We start from the raw sequence: 12,564 nt of genomic DNA, 5'->3' as shown, positions 1-12,564 counted from the left end.
ATTCAAATAGGAATATGCCTAATGAAAATTATGAAAGAACTCGGAAAAGTAAATCAGTGAAATGGTTTAAATACCGAAAGTCTGTACCAATAGTTGTCAGTCTGAATGCTGGTATTTGGCACTGGTGGCAACTACTGGTTAACATAAAGCTATCAAAGTCAGAACGCTCACATCGTCATTCTTATGTTTTCAATAGCACCATGGTAGTGTTGAAAACATGAAAGGCCTATTTCTACCAAATTGCGAGTTATTGGCCCTTGTGCCAAGTAAATGGGCATCATGTACATTAGCAATACCAATTATTGACACCCTTGAAAGCGTGCAGCGATTAAACAATTTGTTGGCAATGGGACGTCAATGCACTTCCTTTAGGGTTTAGCTAACCAACCGTTAAACAAAAACCATGTGCAATAATTTCATTACAACAATAAAGAACAGGAGAAACATGAAACCATATTCCTTAACCTACCAGCTTAGAATTGAGCAGAAATCTTGAAAATCACAAAAGCCTTCCAGATTTACGCGATTTTCCCATGAGAAATAAACGAAATAGACACCGCTTGCAAATGTCATCAACAAGGCGGGAACAAAACCAATGTTGCCAGTTTCACACAGAAACCCTATGCATTATTAAACCTAATCGGAATTATGTTAGATTTGTTAGGTTACGAAGGCCAGGTTAGAGCTCTTAGCAATTAGTTTCAGCGTTTGGTAGCAGCTGGATATGCCCCGCACCAGACCCAACGCAGAATAGTAAAATTTAGTAAACTAGATACGTCATGTGCTATTTTAAGCCACATTTCTTTGTATTTTTAGTTTTAATATTTACTATACCAAATTTTTGACTTTCGATAAAACTTTTTAAACGTCAAAACTTAGATCTGTAAAATTCCTTCAAGCACAAATGTACTAATTATTAACTTAGGCTTGAATTAAAAATTCAAACTCACAACTTCATGCTTGCACCTTCTTGAAACCTCCATCCATAGTTTTGAGTTACTTGTAGATTTTTACAAAGTTTTTACAAGATGTTAAAACAACAATTCACCGAGAGAAGCAATTCCGATTAACGTAGCATGTATTGCTTGAATTGAAGATTGAAAAAATAATTATTTATTATCGAAATACGAGACGATGGCCAAACAGGCTGAATAAGATGCTCTTGCGAAAAATAAAGTGTGTCTGGCAACCCTGTTCCAGCATGAATTCCAATAAAACGTTCTCAAACGTACATCATCAAGAGGAGCAAGACACACACTAAAATAATTCGTAATTGTCATTTCTAAGCCTTATTCTAAAAGTTGTACAAAGACAAAAATGGTAATTGGGCGTCATTTTATGTGGGTGGGGGGATTGCATTTACCAATTTGGATTTTCCGAGTTCTCTCTTGATTCCTTTTAAAATTTAGATTTTCTCACATTTTCGGATGGAGCCGTAGCCCCACTAGCTCTCCCCTACAGACGCCAGTATTTCAGATTGTATTTCAGTACTTCGGACACTCAATTGTAATTCCGGTCCCAGTTAGAAGCTACATCTTGACAGAATAGTTTGTGCCCGACAATATTTAATATCCACAATTATTTCTATGCAGCTGGCAACCTTGCACAGTGTAGTGTCATTTATGTAGGAACCACATGAAGATGGCGGACGTGTGATTAGAATTATTTGTATATGTGTGTGTGTTCTTATCGTGGATACGCTGCATGGGCGTCCAGATGTATCACACGTTGCTCTTGCATTTCTTAATGTCCCGTGACACGCTACGCTCATTTGTATTTCTGCAGAAAAAGCTAGATGTCGCTACATGCCTGTAAATGATAACAACCACGCCATGGGCCTCGTATCAACAAACAATGTATTTATAATGTGCACAGTTTTCGAGAATTTCCTGTGGGGGGAGATACGTAAGGAAAAAAGGGGGCTTTGTACACGAATTGATATCGACTTAACCTACGTCGGAGAAAAACTCTTCATCGTTAGAGATTTTGGTTCGACCTTCGGACTATGAATAAAAGTATAGTTGCACCCTGTGCATTTTTGTATTTGAATCTTTATTCCAATCGTGACGACAATTATTAGACGAAATTGCTGAAATGACACAAAGAATCAGCCATGTCCACACCAAGGCTACTTACCTGTAGAAAAACAATAAGCTTTATAAGCAGTTAAATGAATCAGAGTTCTCTGCGTAAGTATTGACTCGAGCGGTGATGGACCAATGAACGCGCGACAGAGAAAGGGATTGCTTGGAGGGTGCAACGCGACCAGCCGTTTACAGCAGCGTGCACTTCTTTGGTCCTCCCAATTCAGACTGCTTTAGCAAGGACAGTCCAGAATTGATTGACGTCACAATTCTTCCACTTCTGTATAATTGTGCCGACAGCCAAGAACGAGATGTGGCAACCCCTTGCATTTTCTACAGTAGCACCCCTGTGGCTTCGGTAGGAAGAAGGATGGAGTACGGTCGTTGATAAAGATACGCTTAATATCTGGACCGTATCAGTCGTAATACTCTGGCAGTGGCTATATCAATAAGCAGTTCATTCCTCAAGCGAAATGCAAAGCCTTAAGCACGTCATGAACGGTCAGCTTGACACAGTTGAGTACAGCACAGACAAACATTGGTAAATTTGGTTTTCACTTTCACTAAGAAGAATTGAAGGCTAATTACACGAATTAATAGAAAATTATATTTAAAAACAATCGAACAATGTTGATCGAACTGCCCCCTAGAACAAAATTCTGTTCAAAGGAGAGTATGACGACACTACTAAGTGAAACGTACACTTGGCTTCAGATGGTACATGAGCAGAACGGCCAGAATGCCTACCGAAGGATTAAAAACGGTCCTGGGCCATCGTCCCAGACCACCTAGGTCACACTGATGCAGATTCCTGTTTATTGTAAACATTCTTGTGATGTGTGTGAGGAAATGAGCAGGAATACCGAAGAGGGACGTTTTACAGAAGTACCATTCCTCTTGTCCCTGCCTCTAGTCCTCTCCATAGCTGCAACTACCATAAACTTCTTTTCTGATGAGCTTTCCATTGCGACGGCTGGACGGGTGCAGTGCAGTGCCGTGCCTGGCTGAGTGGAGCCGAGTCGAGCCGTGCTGTGCTGTGCTGTGCCGTGGCTGGCTGAGTCGAGCCGAGCCGTGCTGTGTCGACCGTTCATGATGAGTTTCGTGTTTTAATACTGTTCTGAAACCTAGGTACTAGTAGCATTTATAACTACATGTCTCAAAGGACAAATATCTCACAGACCACTAAATAATTGTCATACCAGCGGGGTAAAACCCGATGTCTCATTTTTGGAGTCTGTATTTCTCGGTTCGCTCGATATACTCTGTTCTCTTTTTCGATACCTTGGCTAGATTCAGCGAGATAGTGGCAAACGAAGCCTTCACGGAACTGTGTGATTTGATAGCGCCATCCCAGTTTGTCACAGAGACCCACCTCTCGAGATCTATTATTTAATTTCCTGGTGGCACATCGCTCTTCGACAAACCCTATCAGGCGCCCCCTTCTCCCATTATCGCTTGCTTCTGCGGCGTTTACCATCCCCCATCTGACAGCCACCTGTTGTCTAGCTTTCGAGCTCCCGGGGGCCGTGTTCTTAACTAATAATTTCCGACAGCACGATACCATTCATCACAGAAGCCTTGCAAACGCCCAGATAAGTCTCTCCTTTGATCTGTGGGTCCTGGAAAAGGCGCCTTCCAAATCCTGTCTCTCCACAATTGATGCAAATTCATGTTGCTGGAGGCTTTGGAACTGGAGGAGGGGGATGGGATTCCAGGAGACGACACCGACTAGGTAGATAATTACCGAAGTCGATTGTTAAGTTGTTATCGCGTTTCCATGGCGACCGATTTTTGGAAATTTCTCCCGTTTCACCTGACGGTGCGAATAATCTGTCTTATCTTCACTTTCGGGACCGGGTTCAATCGCACAACTGTGGAGATAATATTTTGGAGCGCGGAGGGGCGGAGTTAAACTCAATTGATTTCCGAGGGTGCTGGAAAAGAAACAGTGTTTGCAGATATGGCGGTTGGAAACCCCTTTTGAAGCCTGATTTACCACGCTGTCATTCCCTCAAGAGGGAAACGCGTGTCATCTGCAAACAAGCTTCCAATATCCTCATCGTGACAGTTCTGTAAAGCGTCAAGCTTGGTTTCAGCAGCTATCTTAGTCATTACGTCACTTCATTGGCTTGACGGATGTGGGGGCTGTGGTTTGAGAGGGGGTTCGTGCCATGTACACCTAAATGCGGTGTTGTAACCACAGAAATAGAGGAATTAGATTGGAAATGCCCGTGTACTCGGCAGAGGCGCTACTGAAGCAAGAAGCGTGGGATCGAGGGAGAATTTCTTTGGGAGTGTGTTCAAGGGTGGAAGAAATATTTTCTGATGGGGTGCTTTCGTAGTCTTGAATACTAAGATATAGTCACCTATGCCCTTGCCTATCTGTTGCTTCCTCTTCCTATCTTTTCAGCTCTTCTCCCTCTTTCTCTCTTTCTATATTTTCCTTTCTTTCTTCCTCTGTACCTCTTCCTATCTCTGTTTCTATATCTTCCTTTCTTCATCTGTATCTCTTTCTTTCTCTGCTTCTATATCTTCCTTTCTTCCTCTGTACCTCTTTATTTATCTGTTTCTATATCTTCCTTACTTCCTCTGTACCCCTTTATTTCTCTGTTTCTATATATTCCTCTCTTCTGTACCTCTTTCCTTCTCTGTTTCTGTACCTTCCTTTCTTACTCTGTACCTCTTGCTTTCTCTGTTTCTATATCTTCCTTTCTTCCTCTGTACCTCCTTCCTTCTCTGTTTCTATATCTTCCTTTGTTCCTCTGTGCCTCTTTCTTTCTCTGTTTCTATATCTTCCTTTCTTCCTCTTCACCTCCTTCCTTCTCTGTTTCTATATCTTCCTTTCTTCCTCTGTGCCTCTCTCCTTCCCTGTTTCTATACCTTCCTCTCTTCTTCTGTACCTCTTTCTTTCTTTGTTTCTATATCTTCCTTTCTTCCTCTGTACCTCTTTCCTTCTCTGCTTCTATATCTTTCTTTTTATTTATACCTATTTTTCTATTTTCTTCCTCCGTTTCTGTGCAGCTCTATCAAATGAGAGCGGAGGGAGCATGGGCAACAGTAGCTTGCCATGCATTTCTGCCCCTGCGATGCCAGCCAAGTGCTTGTATCATCATGAAGGAGAGAACTGCACCTTTTAAATATTTTCACAAGAGAGGGAGGTTATAAATATGGTAACATGGGGGCACTCGGGCACAAGCGAGAGAAGAAAACAAATGACTGTCCACATTTGTTCGTAGTTTGCTAGGGGTTTTCTCACCTTGGTAGAGCTGTAGCTCTTCTGGTGGGTTGCAGCCTGACCTATTTGCTGCCCGCGTGTATTCCCGTTTCACTTAGCTTATTTTGAAAAAGAAAGTTCAACTTTTTTATATAACAGATCTTCTTTCTAAATAATTTATATATTTCGAAGTAATAAACTCTGAAATAACTATACATATCACGGATATATTAAACTACAGTGTGTTGTACACTGGCCTCAACAAGTACTCCGGCAGTTTGTTTCTTTATACAGTATATTTGCAGACGATACAATTAAACCTACACGTGTATCAATATACGCTGTATAAAACACATCTTATTACTAACTTCGTTGACCCTGCACAAGGGTATAGGTGCTTAACGGTGCTGTATTCAACGCAGTACACCCTGGACGACTATATTTTGTAGACTGACGAGGCTGTGGCGTCTGAACCCTCGGCCACTATTATCTTCAGTGATTGTTCTCATCTTATCATCTTTCATCCTCATCTTCAAGATTAGATAAACGTGGCATAAAAGCGAAGTAAAATAACCAAAAGGAATCAAGCGCATTACAAGATAGAAAACGAATTGGGCTGCATTAGCTTGAGACGAGTGGCAAACCATTCGGCAGATATAAAGGAACGTGGCATTATTATTTAAACGTTCCATATTTTCTAGTATGATGTGCTAACAACCTGCCACCTGGTTCTTAACTGGGAATCCCAACTACTCCGACACGAAAATGTCGGCCAGGGAACTTGAAGAATAATAACCAAGGTTCCTCACAATTATCGCCTGGGTGCAGAGGTGACTGTGTAGCAACAGAGAAGCATTTTCTCCCGATAACCTCTTTCTCTACACTTTCTATTGCTTGAAGATTTACAGCTTTCTTTTTCTCTTTTGCTGGACTTTATGTAATGTTCAGGAACTTCCATGTTTTTTTGAGGAAATAAGCTACGATGTTGATTTTTACTCCAGTAACCAGGAGAAAAGTGTACAATTCTAACAAGTCCAATCGTAATAAAAAAAATAGACCAATATTTCCAATACTATTAACATTAATCAATTAATGAATTCGAACATATTGTGCGAGACACTCCAATTTAATGTTAAAACAATTGAAAACGTTCAAGCCCGTACACACAGAAAACTAAATGCATCATATCTATTGATGCACTAAAGTGTGTTTTATGGCTTCTTCAAAGAATCAGATTCACATTTGATGCATTTGGGTGCATTTTTGTATTTGGTGAAAGAAACACCAAAGTGCATCATTTGATTCAAGTGAGAATTTATTTCAGTCGAGATACACTTCAATGCATCAGTTGATCAGTTTTGATGCACCTTCCTGCATCTTCTTTGATGATGCACTTAAACGTTTCGTCTGAGCTACATAAACTCTGTAGCTCAGACCAAACGTTTAAGTGCATCATTCAAAGAGATGCAGGAAGCTGCATCAAGGAACATCAATTGATGCATTGAAGTGAATCTCGACTGAAAGGAATCCTCACTTGAATCAAATGATTCAATTTGGTGTTTCTTTCACCACATACAAAAATGAACACAAATGCATCAAATGTGAATCTGATTCTTTGAAGAAGCCATAAAACACACTTTAGTGCATCAATCGATGCATTCTGGTGCATCAATCGATATGATGCATTTAGTTCTCTGAGTGTAGGCTAGGGGAACTTAAGTGTAGAGCGCCTTGCACAGAGGCGCCATTCAATTTTTTTTATTTTTTTTTTTAAATAATGACATTAAAGAATATGCAGAGTCACTCTGGTAAAACACTGCTGGAATTTTCTCTTTACAAAAGTAGTGTTAATAGTCCCTACGTTTTTAAAGTTTCTCTCACTCTCCTAAGATTGATTTGCTTTATTTTACTTCGCTTTTTGTGCCACTTTTGGCTAATTTGCAAGGATGAGGAAGAGTGATGATATGATGAAGGGCCACTCACAAGCATCCATGCCCAGGCCGGGATTCGAACCCAGGGCCCTCTCCCCTAAGACATGACTGAAACATTCTTAAATATGCTAAACTTTTTTTTAAAAAAAATCAGGAATCCAAACTACAAATCTTTGAACATATAACGCATTAATAACCTAATAATAGTACAGAGGAAGAAAGAAAGATATAGAAACAGAGAAGGAAAGTGGGACAGAGGAAGAAAGAAAGATATGGAAACAGAGAAGGAAAGAGGTACAGGGGAAGAAAGTAAGATACAGAAACAGAGAAGGAAAGGGGTACAGAGGAAGAAAGGGAGATATAGAAACAGAGAAATAAAGAGGCACAGAAGAAGAAAGAAAGATATAGAAACAGAAAGAAGTACAAGGGAAGAAAGAAATGAAAATATCGAAACAGAGAAGGAAAGATGTACAGAGGAAGAAGGGAAGATACAGAAACAGAGAAGGAAAGAGGTACAGAGCAAGAAATGGAGATATAGAAGGAGAGAAAGAAAGAGGTACAGAAAAAGAAAGAAAGATATAGAAACAGAAAAAGATACAGGGGAAGGAAGAAAGATATAGAAACAGAGAAAGAAAGAGGTGATGAAGAAGAAACGTTTAATGTTTTTTTTTCTTTCTTTCTTCATTTCAAAATTTGTATAATGTAAATATAAACCATGACATAAGAACAAATTTTAAAATGTTTGTGGATGGCATGGATGGCAATGTGTGTGTGTAAGGGGGGGGGGCGCCAAACCACAATCCTGCCTAGGGCGGCAAAATATCTAGCTACGGGGTTGAAAATGTTCAACGAATTTCAAAACATTTTATGGTTATTAATAGATCATTCAGACAAAACTCCACTGAGACTCTGGACTAGGTATTGCAAAATGTGTTCGACATCACATATTGAAATATACATTTCTTAACGGGAACTCTGCCAGGTAATAGTTACCGAACCGTCATTCGATTCTTATCTATGTTGGAAACAATTTTTTCAGAAAAAATATGTTTTCAAGTATAACACCATTAAGCCTTCTTTCCATGATATGAAAACTCAATATGCTGACCAAGGCAGAAATTAATTTTATTATAAAACATAAACTAAACGTAACATTTCAACCTTCTAGCAAGGTTTTCTTCAGACTCTGTACCAAGTACAAATGAAACAAGGTACAAAACAGAAAGATATATATACACAAAAATAATTTCCTTCCAGACACAGGATTATTAGAAAGGTTGTTTTTTCTCTGGAACATTCTAGCAGGTGGCCTTCCCTTGTTAACTGTACTTTCACCTCACAGGCAATTTAGCTAGACATTTCCTTTCTGGAAAGTGGTTACTCACACTCTTTTTACTTATCTTTTGTTTCCTCATTCCTCTTCCTTCTTCTCTTCTCTTTCTCTCTTGTCCTTTCCACTCTTTCTAACACCTTCTTCCATTCATTGTTTATCTTCAGTCCCCCATTCCAGTTCATTGTGTCTTCTTCGCCTTTCTTCTCTATTTCCTTGGCCTCCTTCGATTTTCTCACTAGTATTATCTTCTCCCTTCCTATCTGCTTAGCCTCATCCCACTCTGTGTCATGTCCTGCTTCTCTGTCGTGTTTAAATATAGCATTTCTATCTCTCTCTTAAGTCGTACATCATCCCTATGTTGTTTCCAAGATATTCTGGGTCCTGAAGTATTAGAACTGATGAAATATATTTAGAGCATTCTTAAGATTTATCTAAGTGGATTCACGATTTTTTGCCTGAATATTTTCTATTATTAGCAAAGTTTTTTTTACTGTGGGAGTAATTTGAAGTTTTGACTTCTTTACTTGTAGATATGCTTGAATCGCTTGCATTGTACGTGACACACTCTATTCATATATCGTGTAATGGAAGATATCGATTTGTAGCAATAATGTGTCCACATACATCACAAATGTCTAGCTAATATGGCAACTAAACGAAGTCTTGTTCTCATCTTGTAAAGTAACTGAAACTGGATTGTAACTATCCGTTTGAAAGTCATTGGGATCGTAACAATCCAGAACTGTTCGTGACTGTACTAACACACATCTGCTTAGTTCTCGGTTTCATCTCAAGCAACACTTTTTCACTGTCTAATTTTGGGTTGATACTCTTAGATTCGTTCACTTTGGATCTAATGCATTGTATTTCATTCTCGGTCTTGTTTCGAGCTAATGCAACATACTCCATTCCCGATTTCGTTGATGTGGGCATTTCTACGAGTTTGAAACATGGAAGTGTGGTGGTAGTCTACAAGTTATCGCATCTGGCAACAATAGTAGCGCTAGATGACTTTCTCGAAAGCAACTTACAGCTTCACTACACTCCCTGAGCGAAGAGAGGTGACCTCCCACATTTCTCTATATTGGAGAACTTTGGAATTCTTCCCAGTGCTCAACCCCCTTAGATTGCTCTGCTCAAGTCCCGTGCACCCTGCACTAAAATTGTACTGTTCTTGCCACTCACCATTTACTTGTCTCCCTACTCACTTCAAATATTCCACCTCTACCTTCTTTGCTTATCGTATCTTCCAATTTACGGAGGAACTGTGCTAGTGGTTCTATATTCTTGTCACTGTGTTGCATTTCTCTAACTGTTTCTACTAAAATCATAATTTTCCTATAGCTTTCACACTCTGCATCATTAACAATTTGCTTAATACATTTCATAGAGCATAATTCATTCTCAACATAGTTTAGGATTAACGTGAGATGCTCCATTCTTGGTGTAGTTTCAGCAGTCTACGTCATCTTTGCCCTTAAAATACTTTCTCTTACGTGCGATTCACCCTTACATGATGCTTATTGGTGTAAATCTACAACCAGCCGCCAAACTGGTGCCACGTATGTCCTAGTGGTTTAATAAATAAACTAGGACGTTATTTGCCTTCTTTATTACTTATTTTCCTTGCTTTATTCTTTAAATTTTATTGATACATTTATTATTTAAAGGAATATATCATGTGATTGAAATCCAGCAATCTGAGAGACTGCTGACCAACCGTTCACCTGCAGATTCTAAAGAGAGGATGTCACTTATTATAATGCAATGCCATTACAAGGAACCCTTACATGTTTATATGCAATGCTATTGTACTCTGTGAGATATATACGGTGTGTATGATGGATTTTTCATATTTTTCTTTTCAGATTCCAATAACGAGCCACCAAAGCTGAAGTGCAACCTAAGAAAACATAAACCGAACCGGAAGCCCCGGACACCGTTCACGACGCAGCAGCTTCTGGCGCTGGAGAAGAAGTTCCGGGAGAAGCAGTACCTCTCCATCGCAGAGAGGGCAGAATTCTCCTCTTCCCTTCATCTCACGGAGACGCAGGTCAAGATCTGGTTCCAGAACAGGAGGGCCAAGGCCAAGAGGCTCCAGGAGGCAGAGCTGGAGAAGCTGAAGATGGCCACCAGACCCCTCTACCCACCCACGTTCGGTCTCCTCCCGGGTCATCCGCTTCTCGGCCCTCACCATCTGGTCCCCTTGCAGAGACATTCCCAGCTGGGGGCTATGATCAACCCCTTCGCGAGCCTTTGCCACCCCCCGCACCCCTCGTCGTCAGCGCCATCTTCGAGCCTTGGACTCTCGTAACAAAACTTAGTGCTCATCCAGCATCAACTGGAATCCTGACTGGACTATACCTTGTACGAGCTTTTAAGCAGACTCCTTCGGGCATTTCCGTTAATCCTCGTGATTGTTGACGGAAACTGTCGATCAATCCCGATGTTGCTGTCGTTCTACGCCGCAGCAGTGCACTGGCCATATTGTTGTAGTAAACCAATCCAAAACCAGGAAATCAACTACTCCGAGCGCCACGAACGCAACAACCAATCCGCTTGGTGAAGAGGCCACGTCTACAAAAACCCGAAGATAGCCGATATGATCTGCTTAAAACCAAGAACTAAGTCTAGAGTTGCCGTGCCCCAGCTCTCAACTGCATATACTCTGTGCCAAAGTTACTTCAGAGACCTACCTCTCTGCTAGCAAGACACTAGTGCAACAGGTTAGGGTTCAGATAGAATAATTCCACACCAGTGCCATCTATCAGTGATCGTGTACATAGGAAAGTGCCAAAATGTTCTCCAGACATTTCGGAGTGTATAGTTCTGGCGTTTCGAAGCAAAAAAGACTACAGGGACTATGTTGTATGAAGTTTTAGTTGTAAATATTTCTAGAAGATATCAGTTCGCGTGATGTATACTTGTCGAGATGAAATGTCCACTGCTCTTGTATTTATTTGTATCAGCTTGTTTATCAAAGACAGACGTGCAGCTTTAGGCTTATTAAGAGTAACCAGTGCTCACATTCTTAACATCACATCAAGCAGCCTTCCACAGTCCTGTGGTGCTTTATGGATCGAAGGAAAGTGCAGTCAGATGTGAAAAGGCTCTACACTTGCACAATAATATCTGCTTCTCACTACATTTGTGACCCTTAAGGCACCATGTACTTGTTACTTTCGTACCTTCTTCATGTACACTTGAGCCTAAAACACACCATGTGACATTCTTTCTAGCACATCTGCTTACATCATATGATGTAGGGAAAAATGGTAAACATTATAACCAAAACTTAAAAATACTGTGGCAGAAAATGTCACAAATACACAAGGAGTATAGTGCAGTCAAATCACTTACTTCTGTGTTAAACATGACATTTCTTATCACATAGATTAAAAACAAAACACCCAGCATTAATTCAAGAATAATTTGATTAAAATGCGTGAACTACTACGATGAAAAATACACACATTCAAGCAGTGTTGACATTTCTTGTAAAAAAAAAATCACCAAATTATTGTGTTTGGATGAATGAACGTGAGCATTTATGTCTGCGTATGTAAACTTCACGTGTGTGTACGCGAGTGTGTGTGTGTGTGTGTGTGTGTGTGTGTTCATTCTTACATAGAAAAAATAAAATATGTACAAATGATTGTTTTATCTCAGAGCATGTATGGATATCTGTCAGAATGGAAATGTTGTAAATAAAATTGTTTGAAATTTATGCAATGTTTTCTTCCGAAGTACATTATACCAATTGAGTGATAGATTTGAGATGTACAAGTGCAAACACGAAGACGTACAAGAAAATAAGGTATTTGAAAAATGACAAGGTAAACATAGGGAATATTCCGTAACTAGAGTATTCTGGAGCAACGTTACTCATGGAAGTTTTAGTTTTATTCTCTTTGTTGTATGGATTTGAAGGAATAGTTGGAAGAAGGGCATAACAGAAAATATAGTTTGGAGTTAATAAACGAAAACTAATTGGATCCTGCA

At 39.9% G+C, this 12,564-nt stretch overlaps 1 protein-coding gene across 1 annotated transcript in view; it reads left to right on the top strand.

Moving 5' to 3' along the window:
• LOC146003114 (homeobox protein MSX-1-like) overlaps positions 1-12,174 on the top strand; it is a 50,348-nt gene extending 38,174 nt beyond the window's left edge. The window contains exon 2 of the mRNA XM_083141290.1: positions 10,431-12,174. Coding sequence (XP_082997416.1) covers positions 10,431-10,876 — 446 coding nt within the window. The 3' untranslated portion in view covers positions 10,877-12,174. The remainder of the gene's footprint in view (positions 1-10,430) is intronic.
• Positions 12,175-12,564: the final 390 nt, after the last annotated feature.

This window comes from Lepisma saccharinum, chromosome 19 (genome assembly GCF_977018435.1).
Source record: "Lepisma saccharinum chromosome 19, izLepSacc3.1, whole genome shotgun sequence".
NCBI classification, from domain to species: domain Eukaryota; kingdom Metazoa; phylum Arthropoda; class Insecta; order Zygentoma; family Lepismatidae; genus Lepisma; species Lepisma saccharinum.
The sequence above is the reverse complement of the archived record's forward strand: the minus strand, read 5'-3'. Positions and strand labels throughout refer to the sequence as shown.